This window comes from Helianthus annuus, chromosome 4, assembly GCF_002127325.2.
Source record: "Helianthus annuus cultivar XRQ/B chromosome 4, HanXRQr2.0-SUNRISE, whole genome shotgun sequence".
Taxonomy (NCBI): domain Eukaryota; kingdom Viridiplantae; phylum Streptophyta; class Magnoliopsida; order Asterales; family Asteraceae; genus Helianthus; species Helianthus annuus.
This window is the reverse complement of record NC_035436.2, coordinates 64,328,487-64,347,917: the sequence shown is the minus strand read 5'-3', so window position 1 is coordinate 64,347,917 and position 19,431 is coordinate 64,328,487. Positions and strand designations below refer to the sequence as shown.

Below are 19,431 nucleotides of genomic sequence, written 5' to 3'. Positions count from 1 at the left end.
CTCACAATTATTCTCTATAATGGGGGATTCCCATTAGGGTACTTACTAGACTAATTGTAACCATGTGTTCTTCTTAATCCGAGAATAGGAATACGTACTAGGTCACGCAGGATTTACGTGAGTGCCCTTCCCCGAGGACAGTGGTACGTGTGGGGTTTACGCAGGATTTACGTAAGTGTCCTTCCGACCCGGAAGACAGTAGTGGGTATTAGGTTACGTAGGATTTACGTAAGTGTCCTCCCGACCCGGGAGACAATGGTAGATACTAGTTTACGTAGGATTTACGTAAGTGTCCTGACTATCCTGAGGACGATGGTCTATAGTCTAGTGATTGCGTAAGTACGAGTAATCATTCCATATCAAACATTCCAACCCAATTCCCAACCCGGGAATCCCATGCCTTGGCTGTGTGAACTCACCTTGGTTTGCTCGGCAGATACACAAAGAAGAGGGTTCTTGAACTAACAGTGGTCAACCACGTCCTAACAGGGTTACCACACAAGTCAGGTTTTGACTTCACGTAATGCACGTATAAAACATACAAGTTAACACGTTACTAATACGTATTGTTCATGGCAACATCTTAGCAGTCAAGTAATATCAAGAAGCCCAATAATAACTGGCCCAACATATAACAAATCAAACATAAAGGTCTCGGCCCAACAACACGTAGTGATCTTGTGCGTTCGGACGGCCTTGTGCGATCCTGATTGGATTGTGCGATCCGATCGGGTTGTGCGCTGTGACTTGGGCTTCAAGGCCCAACAGTATATAAACATTCAGCATGCATGAGCGGCCCAAAAACTATCAAGAAATATAACTTGTGCGATTTAATTATCTTGTGCGACCCGGTTAGGTTGTGCGATTAGGATTGGGCTTGAGGCCCAATCGGTTAAACATGTACGATCCGGTAACCCTTGTGCGACCAAGACATCTTGTGCGGCCGGACGACTTGTGTGATCGGGTCAGCTTGTGCGAATGGGCCTCTTGTGCGACCAAGAGACCTTGTACGAGTGGGCTTGTGTATTAACTCTTGTGCGATTGATTAACCAACTTCCATGATTTAAGCAAATCGGTTACACTAATTCAAGGTTTCCAAGTTTACTAAAAATCAATTAACAGTTTCTATCTAGCAATCATCGATCAAAACATGGCTGTTACATCCAAATCACATGAACCCTAATCGAACAAAACATGAACACTAATCTATTCCATATCATTTAATTGAATTAACCCTAGAACTTTACATAACATTCGGGTTCAATTCATATCACAGCCGATTGCCTATTTATTCGGTAATATCACAAGATCATCAATCCATATGTAAATCATACATGACATTTAAGCAATCCAAATAGCAAGAACATCAACAGAAATCAAACATCATCAACTCGCATGCAAGGCATAGCAACATCAAATCGGTTTAGCTTAAAATCACATATACGATCCTAATCGGTTTTAATAAAATCATGTAATCACACATCATTTAACAAGATATCAATATCAAACACTAACCGATATCAAAGAGGGTGAATAAGAATTGATCCAACTTGTAATCTTGGTGCCGTCGGCTTCCAAGCAAAACAAGAGAGAGAGAGAGTCGTCTAGGGTTTCTTGTGTGTGATAGTGTTGTTGTGACAAATGAGGATTAAACATCCTCACATGTGTTATGCGATCCAAATAAGGAGTGGGCCGAACCCCCAATGGGCTGCCCATGATTCGGATGTAAGTAACACGGCCCAAAGGGCTTGTGCGATCGGGTGGATGTTGTGCTCTTCATTTATGTTGTGCGGTTTGGTTATACATTGTACAATCCATATATGTTACACGTATGTTTAACACACTACAATCTCATAACGCTTATCATAATAAAACGTAACATTTAACATAACATATCATTAAATCAAAGCATCACATAAGCACGTAACGTTATACAAGTTAGGTTCGAATTTCGAGTTGTCACATCTCCGAAGGCGCAAGTCGGTAGGGTGCCTTAGCCACAGGCGCGGCGCCTGGAACTAAGTCAATGTGGAACTCGACTTGTCTTTGCGGCGGTAATCATGGCAAGTCTTCTGGAAAGACTTCAGGATATTCTTTTACGACTGGAATGTCTTCGATCTTTGGCTCAGCGGCTTCTTTATCTACGATATGTGCCAAGAAGGCAACACATCCTTTCTTTAAACACTTTCTAGCTTTCAAACAGCTAATGATCTTTAGAGGCGTATCGCGCTTTTCTCCATGGACTACGATCGTCTCTCCATCTGCCATTGGGATGCGGATGGTCTTCTCGTGGCAAACAATCTCGGCTTTTTTGCTCGATAACCAATCCATCCCTACTACCACGCCGAAGCTTCCCAACTCGACTGGTAGTAGATCTAGCGTGAACTCGTGTTCTCCCAACTCGATCACGCATCCTCTGATGACTTCATTCGTTTCGACTAGTTTCCCATTAGCCAGTTCGATTGAGTACGGAATGTCTGACTTACTAGCAGTTAACCCAAGCATATTCTTAAATTCTAACGATACGAAACTATAATCGGCACCAGTATCAAACAGAATAGATGTAAAGCATTGATTTATAGGGAACGTACCAGTGACAACGTTTGGATCCTGGCGCGCTTCCCTTGCACCAATGTTGAAGATTCTTCCTTGCACTTGGTTCAGTTTCGGGCATTCCCTTTTAAAGTGCCCGACGTCACCACAATTGAAACACCCCGGTCCTCAACCATTACCATTCCCATTTCCATTTCTACCTTGAGCGTTGTTTTGGTTGCGATTTCCACTCCCAGCTTGGTTTGTAAAATTTCCACGGTTTCCATTTCCGCCATTTCCTCCCTGTTGGCGGTTTCCATTACCATTCCCATAGCCTCGATTACCACCACGCCTAGCACCAGTTCTGGCCCAACATGTATCCTTCAAATGGTCGTTCTTCCCACATGACTCACACTTCCTTAATCTGCACTGGCCGGAATGATGGCGCTGGCATACCTCACACTTGGGCAGAGTGCCCATGTACCCCTTTCCTTTGTTCTCAGCACCAGTTTTAGCCCTGGCCGGTGTGCTTGTCTCACCCTTTTTGTTTGAACTGCTGGTACCTTGCTTGAAGTTGGAAAATTTCCGTTTGTTTTCACCAGACGACTCCACATGAGTCTCCTTCTTCTTTGGCTCAGAGATTGAAAACTTGTTCAACCTAATAGCTTCCTCAGTAAGTGCCACACTGAGATCGATGACTTCCGTGATCGTTGCAGGCTTGGACGTGGTAACCATGCTCATGATCTGGAGTGCCAATCCCCAGATGAAGCGCTCAATGCGTTTAAATTCGGGCGTGACCATGTACGGCACCACATGGGACAAATCATGAAACCTTTGAACATATTCTACAATCTTAGGACCCTCCATATTTAGGTGCCAGAACTCAGTTTCTAGCTTCTGTATTTCAGCTCGCGGGCAGTACTTCTTCCTCATGAGCTCTTTCAGCTCATTCCAAGTTAGCGCATAAGTCGCCGCTTCACCCAAAGTTTGCACTTGCAGATTCCACCACGATAGGGCACCATCCAAAAACAGCCCTGAAATGTATGTCACTTGTTGCTCAGGAGCACACTTGCTCATTCTTAGGACAGAATCTATCTTTTCAGCCCAATTGACAAACACAACAGCACCTCCAGTGTCGTCGAAATTTACGGGCTTACAGTCGAGGAATTGCTTGTAGGTGCACCTTGCACATACGTTAGTATTTGCAGATGGTATCAGCGGACGTGCTAGAAATATCCAAATGTATCGTAATATGTCTCAAGCGTCTTAACATAACCATTGGGTGGATTGTTATTGCCGTTGTTGTTGTTGTTGTTGTTGTTGTTGTTCGAAGTCTTCCTGCTTGTTTCTGCTTGGGAGGCCGCATACTTAGCTATAGCCGCGACGATTATCCCTTGGAGTTCCGCCTCAGTAATGGGCATGCGCGCGTTGCGTCGTGGAGGCATCTTCTAAAAGATGATCATGTAGGTCAGGTCATAGTAAGTATAATAAATATGCATATATAGTATCATCCATCAATCGCATAACATCCCATGTTACAATATTTAAAACAAATAACTCAACAAAGCATGTTGTGAGAACGTTGCCATTGGGCTTTCATTAATCATGACCACCATATTGTTTTTACACGTTTTATAGTACATCACATATCAAAATAAGATCATGGGGTTACATCACCCCCAAAAACACAATCTGTCTACACAAATCATGTACAAAAGCGTGGTCCTCCAAAAAGTCTTTGCAAGCTGGCCTAATCGCGACTTTCTCACCAAAATGATCTAGCTGCATCAAACCAAAAATGTCTATGCTGATGGAGGAGGAGGAGGAGGAAGATGAGAGAAAAGCAACCGGCACATGTGCACCCAATCCTCCTCTAAGGCACGAATGACGCGCAACAAATAGGCAATCTGTTGCTCAGATGTAAGAAACGAACATCCGAATCGGGGGGGAACGGAAGGGGAGTGTGCGGTGCAGCAAAAGGTGTCTGACAGTGGCACGGAGGACGTGGAGCTCTCTCTAACTAATGAATGCGACGACTCAGTGCATCCTGTTGTAGCTGTAGAGAGATGAGTATGTCCTCTGTCGAGTACCCCACGTGATAAGGGTGGTACGGGTCCGATAATGGCATAACATTGGGTGAAGCCCACAGAAACGGCTCGCCCGAAGGTATGAAAGATGGTGCAGTGTGAGGGAACTGGGACATGAACAGAAGTGATGACGGTACAGGTGGAACAAAAACAGGCGGCTGCCTCGATGAACCCTCCCCAGGACGAGGTGGCGGAATGTCCTGGAGGAATGTGATGGGAAGATCAGTGCAATGGACGTTAGAGGTGTGTGGGTGGAACAATGGAATCTCAGTAGGTGCTGAAACAGGTGCTACGGGAGGAGTGATAGGTAGCACAAATGGTGGGTAGTCATCATCATCCTCGATCCACCCGTTGTGGGTGTCAGCATAACGAGGATCAATGTGAGAAGCAAACGGTGCATGGTCAGCATGCACAGGGGCTGAAACAGGTACTACCGGTGCAATAATGGGTGCGTCAATAACAGGAGCATCAGGAATCGGGGGTAACTCGACAGGCGCAACAATGACAGGTGGTGCTATGTCTGGCATATCGACATGACCGGGCTCAGGTAAAAGGTCTGGCAAATGTGCAACAACTGGGGCCTCAATGGGGTCATAAGCAATGACCGGCTTCGTACCAACAGGAGCAGGCTCATCAGGCAAAAACTCAACCTCTGGCTCTGGGTCATCATCGAGGAAAATGAGAGGCGCAGCCGACATCGCCATATCTGAGTCGGAATCAGAGGAATAGAGCTGTACGCCCTGGGCGTGCGGTGAAGCGGATGCTACAGACTCGAATGAGTGAGGACCAAATGGATCAAAAGGAGCCTCCTCAATGGGAGCCTCAACTGGAACGAAAGGATCAGCAATGGGCACATCAGCAGGAATCTCAGCCAAAGGAACAACAGGGTCGACAACAGGATCATCAGCAAAAGGGACATCGGCATCCATGAGGGCCACTCCATCTTGGTCACCCTTCGGGGGACCCTCTAGGAACAAATCGATGTCATCATCAGCGACCTCATCATGAGGCAGATCCTCGAGAGGAACTACGGCAAGCGGTAGAGGAGCAGGGACCTGGAGAAGAGGTAGGTCACCACCGAAAGGGCCATCAGCAATAGGAATATCATCTCCAAAATCAGGAAGAGCAAACAGTTGGAAATCATCCTCATCCGTGCTAGTAGTGTCTGACGTGTACACCTCACTCTCTGACAAAATCTCATCGTCCGACACAATCGCTAAAGGATCCAAAGTGTCCGATACTCCAGTATCTGAGGATGATGGCATGGTGTCTGTAACACAACCACACATATGCATATATATCAACATAAAATCAAATAAACATGTAAGTCACAATAATGCAAGCAAGAAATCCTCCTAGTCTCCCCAGACTACCCCTCCCAGCCTCTCAGACTGAACTTCGTAGTATCTCAGACTAACTCCCTGGTCTCTAAGACCAACCTCCCAGTCTCTAAGACTAAACCTCCCCAATCTCTAAGATTGAACCCCTCAGTCTCTAAGACTGAACCTCCCTCAGTCTCTAAGATTGAACTCCCTCAGTCTCTAAGACCGAACTTCCCCAGTCTCTAAGACTGAACCTCCCCAGCCTCTAAGGCTGAACTCCTTCAGTCTCTAAGACTGAACTCCCTCAGTCTCTAAGACTGAAATATAATTTTTTTTAAAAGTGTATTTGTGTCTTTTTGTTTGTAAAAATATTTTGTATCCTGGATCTGGACGTTTAGTGTATGCAATGTAAAAATGTTTTCATGAGAGCCCTAGTGATCATAGTCTAGACTCGAGAAGGAATCCTAGTTCGCTATGATCGAGGCTCTGATACCAAGCTGTCACACCCTGGGTTTTGCGGAAGCGTGGGTTTATTTTGGTGTGACTTCTTAATGCCATAGCAACAATCATAACAATGCTATATGATAATAAAACACATGATGATCATCCATTCATTAAATTTAAAGTTACCACAACATCATCATTTAAAACGTCGACACATAAAACAAGTTACAACCATGACATAATTAAAACGTGTTCACATGACACAACAAAAGACTTGAATAAAAACATGGTTTAAAGACATGTAACCCGTCCAGGTAAGGGTTACACCTCCTAAACCTGGATGACATCGTTATTCACTACGCAGCTTGACACAATTGCACACTTCGCCAGATCCATTAATTTCCTGAAATACATGTAGTTTGAAAAATCAACAAAAGTTGAGCGAGTTCATGTAAAAGTGAGTATGTATAAACCTTTAAAAGTATGAATAAAAGTCCCTGGTATGTAGCAATAGGGAAAAAGAAATCACCAATGGGTTGCAAAGCCACTGGTATGTGTGAAAAGGTGCAGGAAGACTCAAACCTAGCAAATTTGTTACCGGGCTTCGGCTGTAAGACACAGTCACCTCTATGGGCCGCCCCGGCCTCATGGGTGTGGGCTCGCTACACCCAAATAGATCTATCACTCTTGTGTCCCTCGATCCTAACAACGAGGATTGATGGCCTTAAGTGTTGTACCCACCCTTCACATGATCTAGTAGTAAAAACCATCCCTACGCTAACCATACCATGTAAATAAATGTCTGTAATAGTTGTCGCATGTATTTCACCCCCGAAGTATAAAACTGAAAACAGTAAAGAGAAAAGGGGGACATGAACTCACAGAAGTGCGTATCCTGTAACGTCAATCTCAAACTCGATCAGCTACCTGGCGACCTACAACGTACTAATGTCTATTAGACGAACGGGTCATGCCTTGGTTTAACGTTTAATGTTCTGAGTCGCATTACTTTGATATTATCCCGAGCTTGTGACTACTTGTTAAAATAACAATAATTATTTTAACTTAACTTTTGTTTTTAGGAAAAATAGTTAGGCAACTATTTCGTATCCACACTTCTCAAGTATTTTATATGTGTATTTCTTTCCCAAGGATGAGGGTATTTATACATGTACACTTGTAATTCCGAAAGATATATTTTAAGTCCCACTTAGAAAATTATATTTAAATTACTTGTCTTAAAACATCTTAATTCAAAATATATATATTTTTCCCAAAATATTATATTTTTCTTCATAAATTTACCAAAATAATATGTTACCAAAAAAAATATACGTGTAAAAGTATTTTTCTGAAATATTACATAAGTTACATTTTAGCGTGACGTATTGCAACAATACTTGCGTAACTTAAATATTTATTTCGTGAGAGTTTTTGGTATTATTTTGGAGTCGAAATTTCATGGTATATATAAGTTCTATTATTTTACCCTAAAAATAATATAACTAGTTCACAAAATAAACAAATAATCACACAAGAGTTTTAGTATAAAATATATATTCTAAATATATATTTATCAAATTTTATTTACGAAAATCAACCTCCGGCACTTAGTATTTTTTTAATAAAAATCATGGCGAAGTTTATTTTGAAAACAAGGTTAAAAATATAATTGAAACACTTGCTAGAAAAATATTTTCTAAGTGTTGGAATTTTAGAAAAAATTCTCTACAGTTTCCTTTGTAAATGGAGGCGTCCATGCTTACTAGCATATCATTTTCTGTTCAAAAATTCATTCAAACAATCCTCAATCATCAACATACAATCTCTATTTAACAACTTGTCAAAAACAAGCATAAACTATAAACTTATGAACTCGAAAATTTATAAAAGTATGTTGTAACTTACTAGCGTACTTAGTAAGTCTTGTTACCTTTAAAAATGTGATTAGTTCCTTAAAAACTTCATTTTTAGAGTTTGAATATTCACAACTTCTAGTCATATTTTCTAAAAATATTTCTTTGTGAAATTTTCTTATTACACAAGTGTTTCTACACTTGTTTATCCACCAAAAATGTGTTAAGTTTATGTAAGATCCAAGTTTTAACGAAACTCACACTTTTCACTTGGTTCTTTCGAAAAACCACTCATGGATCAATAGATTTACAAGATTATAACCTACTTTGATCTTTATTTTTCAAGAAAACATCCATTTATTCAAGTTCATAATTTATGTGTGGATGATTCCATCATCCTACAACATTTTATCTTTCTCATCTTGCTAGATCATGTGTTTAATCATGATCTAGCAAGTCCATATGATGATCCATACCACTTCTACTAGCAAACAATAATCAACAAGCATCACAACACAAGAATATCATGATTTCTTCATCTTTTAACCATACTTTATTACTTAGTTAGTTTATGTTCAAGACTTCTTCATAAGATTCATTAAAGTTCTTATCTTTTTTATCATTAAACATCATTAACCACTAAAAACAAGATGAAAATGTAAGGATCTAAGTTCTTACCACTAGCTCAAGGCTAGGGGAGTTCAAGTGATGAAATGTGGTGGATAAAAGAAGATGAGAGAGGTCCTTGAGCTTCCGAACACACCGAGCTTGTTTGTATGATCAGTAACACCCTTGGATCACTAAAGATTGCATGAAAGAAACTTGATGATGATGATGGTGGTTGTGGGTGGTTTCGGCCAAAACAAGCAAGGAGGAGAGGAGAAGAGTTGAGTTTGAAAGTGTGTTGTGAAGTGAGAGAGTGATGGTCTTAAGGTTAATACTTATAGACTTCAACACATTATTATCTCATGTGTAATATGTTCCCAAACCATCAACATGATCAAATAAAATATTGGAACAAATCCATGGGTGGGGACACCCATTGTAACCGGCTCCAAAAAGGGGGGGGTATAGGGTTGGGTCTCAATGTTTAGTTACTAGTTTAGTTAGGAATCAAGTGTTTAGTTAGTGTATTATGGTGTGTTATGAAATATATAGTGTGTTAGGGTGTTCGGGGACCCTAACTAGCTTAGAAAAATAAAAACAATGTGTTTGACAATATTTTTGTGTTCCGGGTAAAGTCCGGTTGTTCGGTTGGGTGTTGTTCCTTAAAGTGCTTAATTAATCCATAAGGTGTCTTTTATAATACTTTTAGTGACACTTTTAATTCCCGACACTTTGGAAAGTATCTAGGACCATTTTGTCAAGTTTTTGCACCTTGCTAGCAAAATTAAATGCTGAATTTTGTTATTAAGTGCAGAATTCTGCATTTAGCATTTAGAGTGTGTTATAGGCACTTCCCGGCACTATAACTATCACCTAGTGACGCAGTTTTATGGCCCTCACTTCCCTACACTCCCTACTAGTGTAGTACCCTGTCTCTGGCTCATACTAGCCTCAATAACATTGTCTGTCTAGGTGCTGGCATTGTCAGCATGTTTTCTGGGTTATCCGCTCACTGTGCTAACTGTGCTTTGTGTATCAAGTTTGTCACTAAGTTTTATATGAAATAAATGAAGTGACAGTATGAAATGTGATGCATATGTATGTAACAGAAAACAGAAAGCAGTTTAATCACAGTTGTAATCAAGCACAGTCATTAAGCACAAATTAAATATTAATTAGGTGTACGGATACCTGTGATTGTGAGGGTTGTCACAACTTGGTGGTTGGTTAGTCATACGTGACTTTCGATGCCCGAAAATGTTACTGAATCACTAAAATACGCGTTTTACAATGTGCACTAGCATGGGTTATTTATGGGTGAACCTTATGAGTTAAAAATGTGTTATGTGATTTAGATATGTGTATATGATAATATGTTAAGTGTTGACATGATAGTAGGAATTTAGACTATGCATGTACACTTGTGCGCTTAAATGTGTAACTTGTTTGTCGAGCATGAAAATTGATACATATGTTAACTTGATAAGTTATTTTATTTATACGTGCTTTAAAAATGATAAAATAAATAAGTTAATGAGATTTCATGTAAGACTAATATTGAAATGGTCCGACTCTAGAGCGATATGTTGGTAGGCTTTATCCTGATGGCTGGAAACTTTGACTGGTTCTGTGTAGAACATAAAATTACATTATGACCTCAGGAAAGAGCATTACTTTGGAATTAGGCTTTATCCCGATACACACAATTTTGTTCTAGTTCTGAAATCTTTTCTGAAAAACTCGTGTATCTTCTTTGTTTTGCGTGAGCAAAGACCTGGAGGTGCTAGGCAACATTAGCTTCTGTTGCATCCAGATACATGCTGACCTAGTTATACATTGTCGCACTATAGATCAATTACACCCGAAAGAGGTCCTCTAGTGCCCAAAAGAAACCCAAAAAACCTATATCAATTTGAAAAATTCATTTGATCTGCATATTATATCCATCTCTCTGCAAATGATCTATTCTGTTCTTTTCCCAACCAAATCCCAGTCAAGGTTTCAGAATCATAGAACAGGCTGGTGAAAATATGTGGTAGGAAAACTGCATTCATGATAGAGTTAAAATTCATGGAATTGATTGTGATTTGTTTGGGTGTTCATATTAAATAAACCAAAACATGATAAATTAGTTAGAGACCGTTATATTGAAAAGGCCTAAGAAGATAGGTTTAAGTGGACAAACATACTGGGAATCACTCGGATCATCCAAAGTAAATCAGTGTTGATAAGTGTAGTCTGACCCAAAACACTGTGATTTGATCCCACTGCAATTATAAATGTATATTAGTTTCTTTGTTTATTTGTGTTATGTTTATATGCTTATATTTATAAATTCAAAAAAAAATAATAGAAAATTCAAAAAATCCAAAAATAGAGTGTTTATTTGTTTTATCAAAAATTTAACTGTTCTTGAAGATTTGATTGACCATTTAAAAATTAAGTGAAATTTAAATTGTGAAATCTGAGTGCCAGTACTTGGATGTGCCAAGTGTTCATGTGGTACTTTCCTCTGTTGCACATAAATGTTTGCTTATGAATTTCTGAGCATGTGCAGAATTTAATTCAAATCAAAAAACAGGGGTTGTTGAAGATTGAGATATTGTTGGCTGCTGACAAAGCATGAAGCATCACAACAACAAGATGTGCCTGAGTCAGAAGAACCAGATACGAGTCATCATCTGGCAGTGATAGTACATTTGAAGAAGTACCTGCGAACTTGCCTGAAAGAGAAAAGATTGACAAAGAAAATAGCTGATGAGAATCCTCCTCTTACATTCTTTTCAACAAGATTTTCAAGTAAAGCTGATCATGATTAAGTAGAACAAAAGACCCAAGTTTGAGAATGAAGACATGAAGTATCTTCCCATAGAGACATGATGAAGACAACAGTTTGATAAAAGACAGCATAAACTTAGGGGGATATTGTAAGGCCATATAATTGAATAGGTTTACGCTTATCTTTATCAAACAAAAATATAAGCTATTGGGCTTAGTTTTCTAGTGGGTTATATAGTATTAGGTTAGGCCATGTGGGCTAATTAAATGTTTTGGGCTTGTTTAGTTAATAGTATGCAAGTGGGCTTAGCCCAGTTTGTATTTAGGTCACCTTATGTAACTATAAATAGGGTGAGCCTAGGTCATTGGGAGCTTGCTGTTCGTGTGGATGTTTCTTCTTGACATTTTCGAGTTTGGTGATAGTTGTACCAAACGAGTTTCATACTCGTGTGCAATATATTCAATTAGTTTGTTCTTGTTCTTGTTCTTATCACTTTCATTAGTTTTCTGCACTTTTGATTGTGTTAATGATATCCGATTGGAATTCTTGGACTTACAAGATTTTTGAGTTAACTACAACAGTTGAGAATCAAGCAATGCAATTGAAGGTTTTGGAACATCATAATAAGGTTTTAATTGAATGGCATAAGCGAATGATTTCTTTGAATGAAGAAATTAAAATGGCCATTAGTGAGCTTATTGCACTAAATGCTGCTCAGGGGGAGAATGATTAAGTAAGATGTAAACTTGGTGAGTTAAAGAAACTTCAAGATGAGTTTTCTCGAGGAAATGATCCTAATGCATCAAAGTCTAGGGAGCAGCCAAGTAGTTTACAAGCTACTAAAACTACAACCGAGGCAACATGTAAGGGGAAGTCAGAAGCTAGTATAGGTGGTGGAGATAAAAGAACAACAGAGGCTAAAGTAACTGAAAATGTTGGTGGTGATAAAGGCAAAGGTGTGGTAGTGAAACAAGATCAATAGATTGATGCATTGACTGGTTTGGATGATCGTGGGTTTGAGAGCTCAGATAATTCAGAAAATCCGGAAGCTGAGAACTATTTTGTAAATGATGATTTGGAAGAAGGAGAAATAGTTGAAGGTATAGTTAAAGAATGGAAGTCAAACGATGATATTGTCGAAGTTGAAGTTAAAAAGGAAAAAATGATGTATACATGTGAGGATGCTAGCATTGAGTATGAGTCTTTCAGAGAGAAGATTTACACATAAAATAATGTTGAAGATATTCCTCGTCTAGAAGATCTTCCAGAAGAAACAACTACCGAATTTAAAAACTGGTTTAAAGATCCAGCACCGGTGTTAACTCAGAAGAAGCAATATGTTAATACATTTGGCGAGTATGCGGGTCAGACTATTAGCTGGGATTACAGTGAAGAACACAAGTTGATCATGAAAAAGAGAACAGATAGTGTGCAATATTTCAAATGAAGTGCTAAAAAGTTGAGTACTTTGCCAGCATGTGATATGCATCATTTGGAGCAGATTAATTTAAGCACTAAAACATTTGTTGCTAATATCAACGGTTTGATATTAAACTAAGCGTAAGAGAATAGAGAAAGTAAATGGCAGATGTTTAAACCAGGTGTTGGTAGACGTTTTAGAAGTAGAGACCCGATGATTGGAAAAAAGATGTACAAGATGGTTTACAAACCGCCAGATTGTGTTGGAGAAATACCGATGAGAGAAGTTAACCTGATTGTTTGAAGGAAATCGGAGTTGGTATCTGGATGGTAAAATTGGTGAAGTTGTTATCTCTCGAAAGAACATGTTGGATGAGATTATCAGAATCTTATATCCTGTATGGTTGATAAATCTGAAAATGGAAGACTTGAAGAGATTATGAATGCATGTTATACATTATCATGAAGTCATGAGATGAATAACAATGCAGTATAAGAGGGTTGTCCAGACCTGTGTGAAGAATGGAGTTTGTCCAGGGAGCTTGTATTCTAAGTGTTGATGAAGAGTTGCAACAAAAGTTTTGAAGATCTCCGAGCATTCATCATGGGGGAGTCTGTAAATGCATTGAATGTGATGAAGTACCGGAGATTATAACACTTAGAAGTTTAGGGTTCTAAGTGTAACTTTAATATTGTTTTAGTATATTCTAGATTTTATGTAAATTTCAGGGGTATCTTATAACCCTCGAGTAGTTCTGGGTGACTCAGTTCAAGTGTGTGCATTTAGGGGAAAACATGTTTCCTCGAACTTAGTGTGTTTCGTGTTATTGAGAGTAGTCCAGGACTCATGATAAGTTCCGGATCAATTGATTCTCTCTCTATATATATACATGAACTATGATGTAGTTAAATGACTTTTGATCATTTGTATAGTTCTCGGAACTTTGTGTTCTCTGTGATATATATACAAGTGTGAATTTGGTGATTTTTCTGTTTCTACCCATTCTCTATTAATGTTTACATGTGAATATATATCGTGGTGGATTCGCACATTATGATACGTTGTGATAGTTATTCGATCTGATTTATAGTGACCTAGGTGCCCTTGCATACGAAAACTAAAAAAAATGTTTTTGAAAAAAAAAATGTTTCTAAAAAAAGTGAAGTTAAAAAAAAAAGTTTCTAAAAGTTGATGGCAAACTTTTCTATTTAAAAATGTGCTGGCAAATAATATATTTTGTAAAATAACGTGTTATAAAATAGCTCTAAAGAGATATTTTGTTAGATGATCATAATTATTATTATTACTATCTATTAATTTACAAAGTAAGGTGTTTATTATATTATAAATTATATTATAAAAGATTAATTTATTATAATGATATTTTAATATATAGAACTTATAATGATATTTTTTTATATTTATATAAGTTTAAATTTGATTTTTAGTGTTAACTTTTTAACAAAAGCCGCATCTATGTTTATTTTTTAACATTACAAGTTATTTGCCTATGCGATGTGGTGGTACCTTAACGTTTGCATTAGATCAGTATCAGTTCGGTTCGTTACAGTACCAGTACGATACATACACTTGGTATAGAAATCAACACATATTTTACATGACCAAAAACGATAAAAACGAACACCGAATTGTCACCGATATTGTTTGTATGACACCGATCGGTTCAGAGTGTCACGATACCGGTAACGTTATTCATTTATCGTCATAGAGAGGGTGGTATAAATGAAAATTTTTTCAAAATTGAAAATGATAAAAATAAATGCATGTACCATTATCGATGTTCGGTATGGTACGGTTGCACTACGATGTCAGTTTATCGTTAGAAAAATCAATATAAAGAAACTCTTGTACCGAAAATTATGTTTTTTGGTACGGTATGGTAGCGATACGGTGTCAATTTAACGAAAGGAAAACAATTAAAAATAGATACTGGTACCGATACAGATATTGTTCAGTTGGTTTCAGTTCGGTTTGGTATAATAGTGGCACATCATTTGTTGTCAATAAAATTTATATCGCAATATTGAAAAAAGAAATAAACATAGAATGCAAACCAATCGAACCGATATTAACCGAACAACATAGGTACCGGTATCACTATTCGTTTTTATTGTTTTCGATTAATAAAAGGCCTTCCATTTCGATTACAGTAGGCTATTGTGGGTACCAATACCGTAATGAAACGAATAGATACCGACCGAGTTTCCGCCGCAAAGCGCAGAGGGAATCTCACTAGTTTAAAAAAATATTTCTAAACTTTTTAGCTTTTTTAGAAACGTTTCTTTTAACTTAAGAAAATTAAAACAACTTTTTATTTATTTTTTTGTGAATCTTCTATAACTTCTTTAAGGGGGTCCGGACACCCCTTGATAATCATCGTGATGTAAAAGTACAATAAGTTGCTTGAAGAAAAATTAAAAACATTTAATATGTATAACGTGTTGGCGAAAGATTAAAAAATATATGATGAGATGATTTTTTTTAGCCACTAAAATCATCACACCTATGATTTAGGTGATTTAAACTTACAATCACTTGATTAAAGAATACATTACTTACCACTAAGCTATCACTTAAAAACGATATTATAAGATGATGAAAGAAAAAATAAAAAAGTATACTACGATCACTTAAGAAAAGTATCATATGATGACTAAAAAAAATCTCACATGTCTAATATATAAATAATAAATAGATAAAAGGATGAGATGACAGAAACAAAAATGCAAGTTTACTACGTTGATTGAACAGAAAAAATATCATATGATGATTATAAAAAATCGAGTTATTGGATTTTATCACCCCTAACTATTGGCTATTAGCCACTGCCAACCCCAACTATCACTTTGGTGTCCGTCACCCCCAACTTAACACTTAGTGTGTTCTGTCACCACGTCGTTAACTGATCACTAACTTTTGATCATGTTACTACTCTTTTTGGGGTGTCATAGGGATCTCGGAAAGGTTTTAGGGATCTTAGCACACCCACAAAAGTATAGTAACAGGATCAAAAGTTATTGATCCGGTGACAGAACACACTAAGTGTTAAGTGGGGGTGGCGGACATCAAAGTGATAGTTGGAGGTGGCAGCTGCCAATGTCCAATAGTTAAGGGTGATAAAATCCAATAACCCTAAAAAATTTAGATAAAGGATGAGATGAGGAAAGAAAAATAAAGGTTTACTACGTTGACTGAATAGAAAAAGTATCAGATGCTAAAGAAAAAAATTCATACCTATCTATACTATATTATATTACATATAAAAAGAATCACAAAGTAATTTTACATACATTTTTAAGAGTTTAAGTAATTATAAGTGTTAACACCATACAATCATTGGCATATCTTGAACAAAAAATTGATAAAGGGGAGGAGGTTAAATGAACAATAGGGTTCCAAAAAAACATGGGGTCGGGAACCCCTAGCTCTAAGGAAGCTCCGCCATTGCCTCCAATCCTTTAAAAGCTTCAAAAACATTCAAATCTCAAATCTCATGGGATTTTTACATTTTTATCCATCCCATCGGATGAGAAAACAACCATAGATGAAATCTAATACTAAGAAAAGAGTAGCTTTAATGTCACATGGCATTCTTTTATAAAAAAGGATTTTATCAAAATGCCATGTGTCAATTTATTATTATACCTCAACCATATAATAAATAATAAATTAATATAAAGATTATTAAATGACTTAATTTAATATATATTAGAAATAATCGTAGCTTTAATGCCACATGGCATTCTTTTATAGCAAAGGATTTTATCAAAATGTCATGTGTCAATTTATTATTATACCTCAACCATATAATAAATAATAAATTAATATAAAGATTATTAAATGACTTAATTTAATATATATTAGAAATAATCTTATATTTATGATTATATCTCTTCAATATTCTTAATCTATCTATTAAACTAAATGAATTCTCTTAGGCCACATGGGCTATTCTTAGCCAATCATTTTGATGATGTGGACACCCTCTTAAGCCAGAGAATTCCTCTTAGGCGCCAATCTCTTTTCCTAATCTACTTCTCACGTACGTTTCTTCCCACTACATCTCTCTCTTCTTTCCCCATTTTTCTTTAACCCTAGCCCTCAATCTGTCACGAATTCTTCTCCTCTCCTTTTTCTTTCGCTATTTTGAATCTATTTTGAATCGGAATCATCTATCTATAACATGTTTCTTCAATCAGTATTACTTCCTTCGTTTTATGTTATTCACAGATCCCAGGCAGAACATCATCTTCGTTGGGTAAGTGTTTAAATGATTTGATGTTCTTCAGTCGTTTTGATTATCAACGCTTTCAGTTATTTGTTATGAAGGTTTTGATCTCCTATATAAGTTGATTCTTTTTTGTTATTTAATATCGTAAACCCTAATTTTTAGGGAATAATTATTGTGTTGTTTTCGATGTCGATGACTAAATACGTTTGCTGTTTCTTCCGAATCCGAACAAGATTATCATGTTCAATCGGTAAGTGTTTTTTGTATTTTATGTTCTTCAATCGGTTAGATTTTCAACGATTTTGGTTTGTTATTATGAATGTTTTTTGTAGGATCTTTTGATCTCCTCTTTCATCCGTTAATTTTTTGTAATATGATATTGTAAACCCTAATTTTTAGGAAAAAATTGTTTGTTTGGTTTTTAAATGTTACTGGAAGGTGTTTAATGAATCATATAACCAGATTCAATCTTCATCATGTTGCCAATTAACTTTTTTTCAAGATATCTGTGAAAGATGGATCTTTTTTAGTTTTGAGGAAGGTAGTTCATATGCTTTTAGGTCTCTTTTGGAGTATGATTCTTCTATTCTTGGGTTGGTTGATGTTATGTTAAATTAACAAATTGGGCTGTAAAATTGCAATTACAGGGAACTAAGCAACATATATGTTTTTTTCTTGATCTTTAATGCTCCAAATCTAACTTTCTTTCATGATTCGTGCAGCCCTACATCAGAAGAAAAGGGGTTTTCAAATGCTACTTTAGGTTTCTTCTCACTTTGATTTTTTGGATTATGCCTGTCGAATGATCTACATTGCTTCTGTCACTCCACGTTGCCCATGTAAGTTTACCTTTCTTTCAATATAGACATGTATTTTTTTGGATAATCACTTTGTGTTTTTTGTTTAAAGATTTGATGTTTTTGTTGGGTTCTTCTCAAAAGTTACAAAGATGCTTACATTCTTTAGTACAGTGGTAAGTTTTCCATACTTTTTATTGATTATTGTACTTTCAATTTGGGTTATTTGTTCTTACAAATTACTAGGTCAAATTTGAGCTTGTGTTTAGGATATTGATGGTTTTATAGCTGGGATAGTTATTATTTTCGTGTCTTACTTGAATGGCCCTTTCTTTATCTGTTCTAAGTTTTTTAATTTCATGAATGGTTTTACTTTTGAAATCGTAAATATGACAAAGGTTTTAGCAATCAGTTGAATGCTTTAATGGTTCGGTTCATGGTTTGGTTTTGGCGGTTTGCGGGTTTAATGGTTGGGTTGGTCAAAACCAGCTGAACTGGACCATGAACAATGTATATTTGATTCGCATTGAATAGTTTCACATGATAATTAAAAAATATCGTTGATCACCTCATTTTACAGCTTCACTTTGATTTTTTGGATTATGCCTGTCGAATGATCTACATTGCTTCTGTCACTCCACGTTGCCCATGTAAGTTTACCTTTCTTTCAATATAGACATGTATTTTTTGGATAATCACTTTGTGTTTTTTGTTTAAAGATTTGATGTTTTTGTTGGGTTCTTCTCAAAAGTTACAAAGATGCTTACATTCTTTAGTACAGTGGTACGTTTTCCATACTTTTTATTGATTATTGTACTTTCAATTTGGGTTATTTGTTCTTACAAATTACTAGGTCAAATTTGAACTTTTGTTTAGGATATTGATGGTTTTATAGCTGGGATAGTTATTATTTTCGTGTCTTACTTGAATGGCTCTTTCTTTATCTGTTCTAAGTTTTCTAATTTCATGAATGGTTTTACCTTTGAAATCCTAAATATGACAAAGGTTTTAGCAACCAGTTGAATGCTTTAACGGTTCGGTTCACGGTTTGGTTTTTGCGGTTTGCGGGTTTAATGGTTGGGTTGGTCAAAACCAGTTGAACTAGACCATGAACAATGTGTATTTGATTCGCATTGAATAGTTTCACATGATAATTAAAAAATATCGTTGATCATCTCATTTTACAACTTTAAGTGAAACCCTGAGAGCTGAAGTGCAGCGACTGAAAATCGAGATGGGTCAAACGCGACCACATAATCAAGACGGTGGTGACAACCCATGTATAATTAAGATTACTGATTTATTTCGTTTCTACTAATTAGTATGGTCGCTTCAA

The 19,431-nt window shown here is 37.0% G+C and overlaps 1 protein-coding gene and 1 non-coding gene across 2 annotated transcripts; one reads left to right on the top strand and one right to left on the bottom strand.

Annotated features, from left to right (window-relative positions):
• Window positions 1-4,552: 4,552 nt before the first annotated feature.
• Window positions 4,553-5,884, bottom strand: LOC110892981 (vegetative cell wall protein gp1-like). The gene has a single exon (XM_022140107.1). The coding sequence runs from the start codon at window positions 5,882-5,884 to the stop codon at window positions 4,553-4,555; it is 1,332 nt and encodes a 443-aa protein (XP_021995799.1).
• A 12,189-nt stretch (window positions 5,885-18,073) lies between these two features.
• Window positions 18,074-18,932, top strand: LOC110892982. Its single transcript, XR_004891278.1, has 4 exons — window positions 18,074-18,137; window positions 18,208-18,271; window positions 18,676-18,745; window positions 18,815-18,932. It is a non-coding gene; the product is annotated as an uncharacterized LOC110892982 (transcript).
• Window positions 18,933-19,431: the final 499 nt, after the last annotated feature.

Excerpts from the sequence above, each read along its gene's own strand:
- LOC110892981 (XM_022140107.1), bottom strand. The coding sequence starts at position 5,884 with ATGCCATCATCCTCAGATACTGGAGTATCGGACACTTTGGATCCTTTA.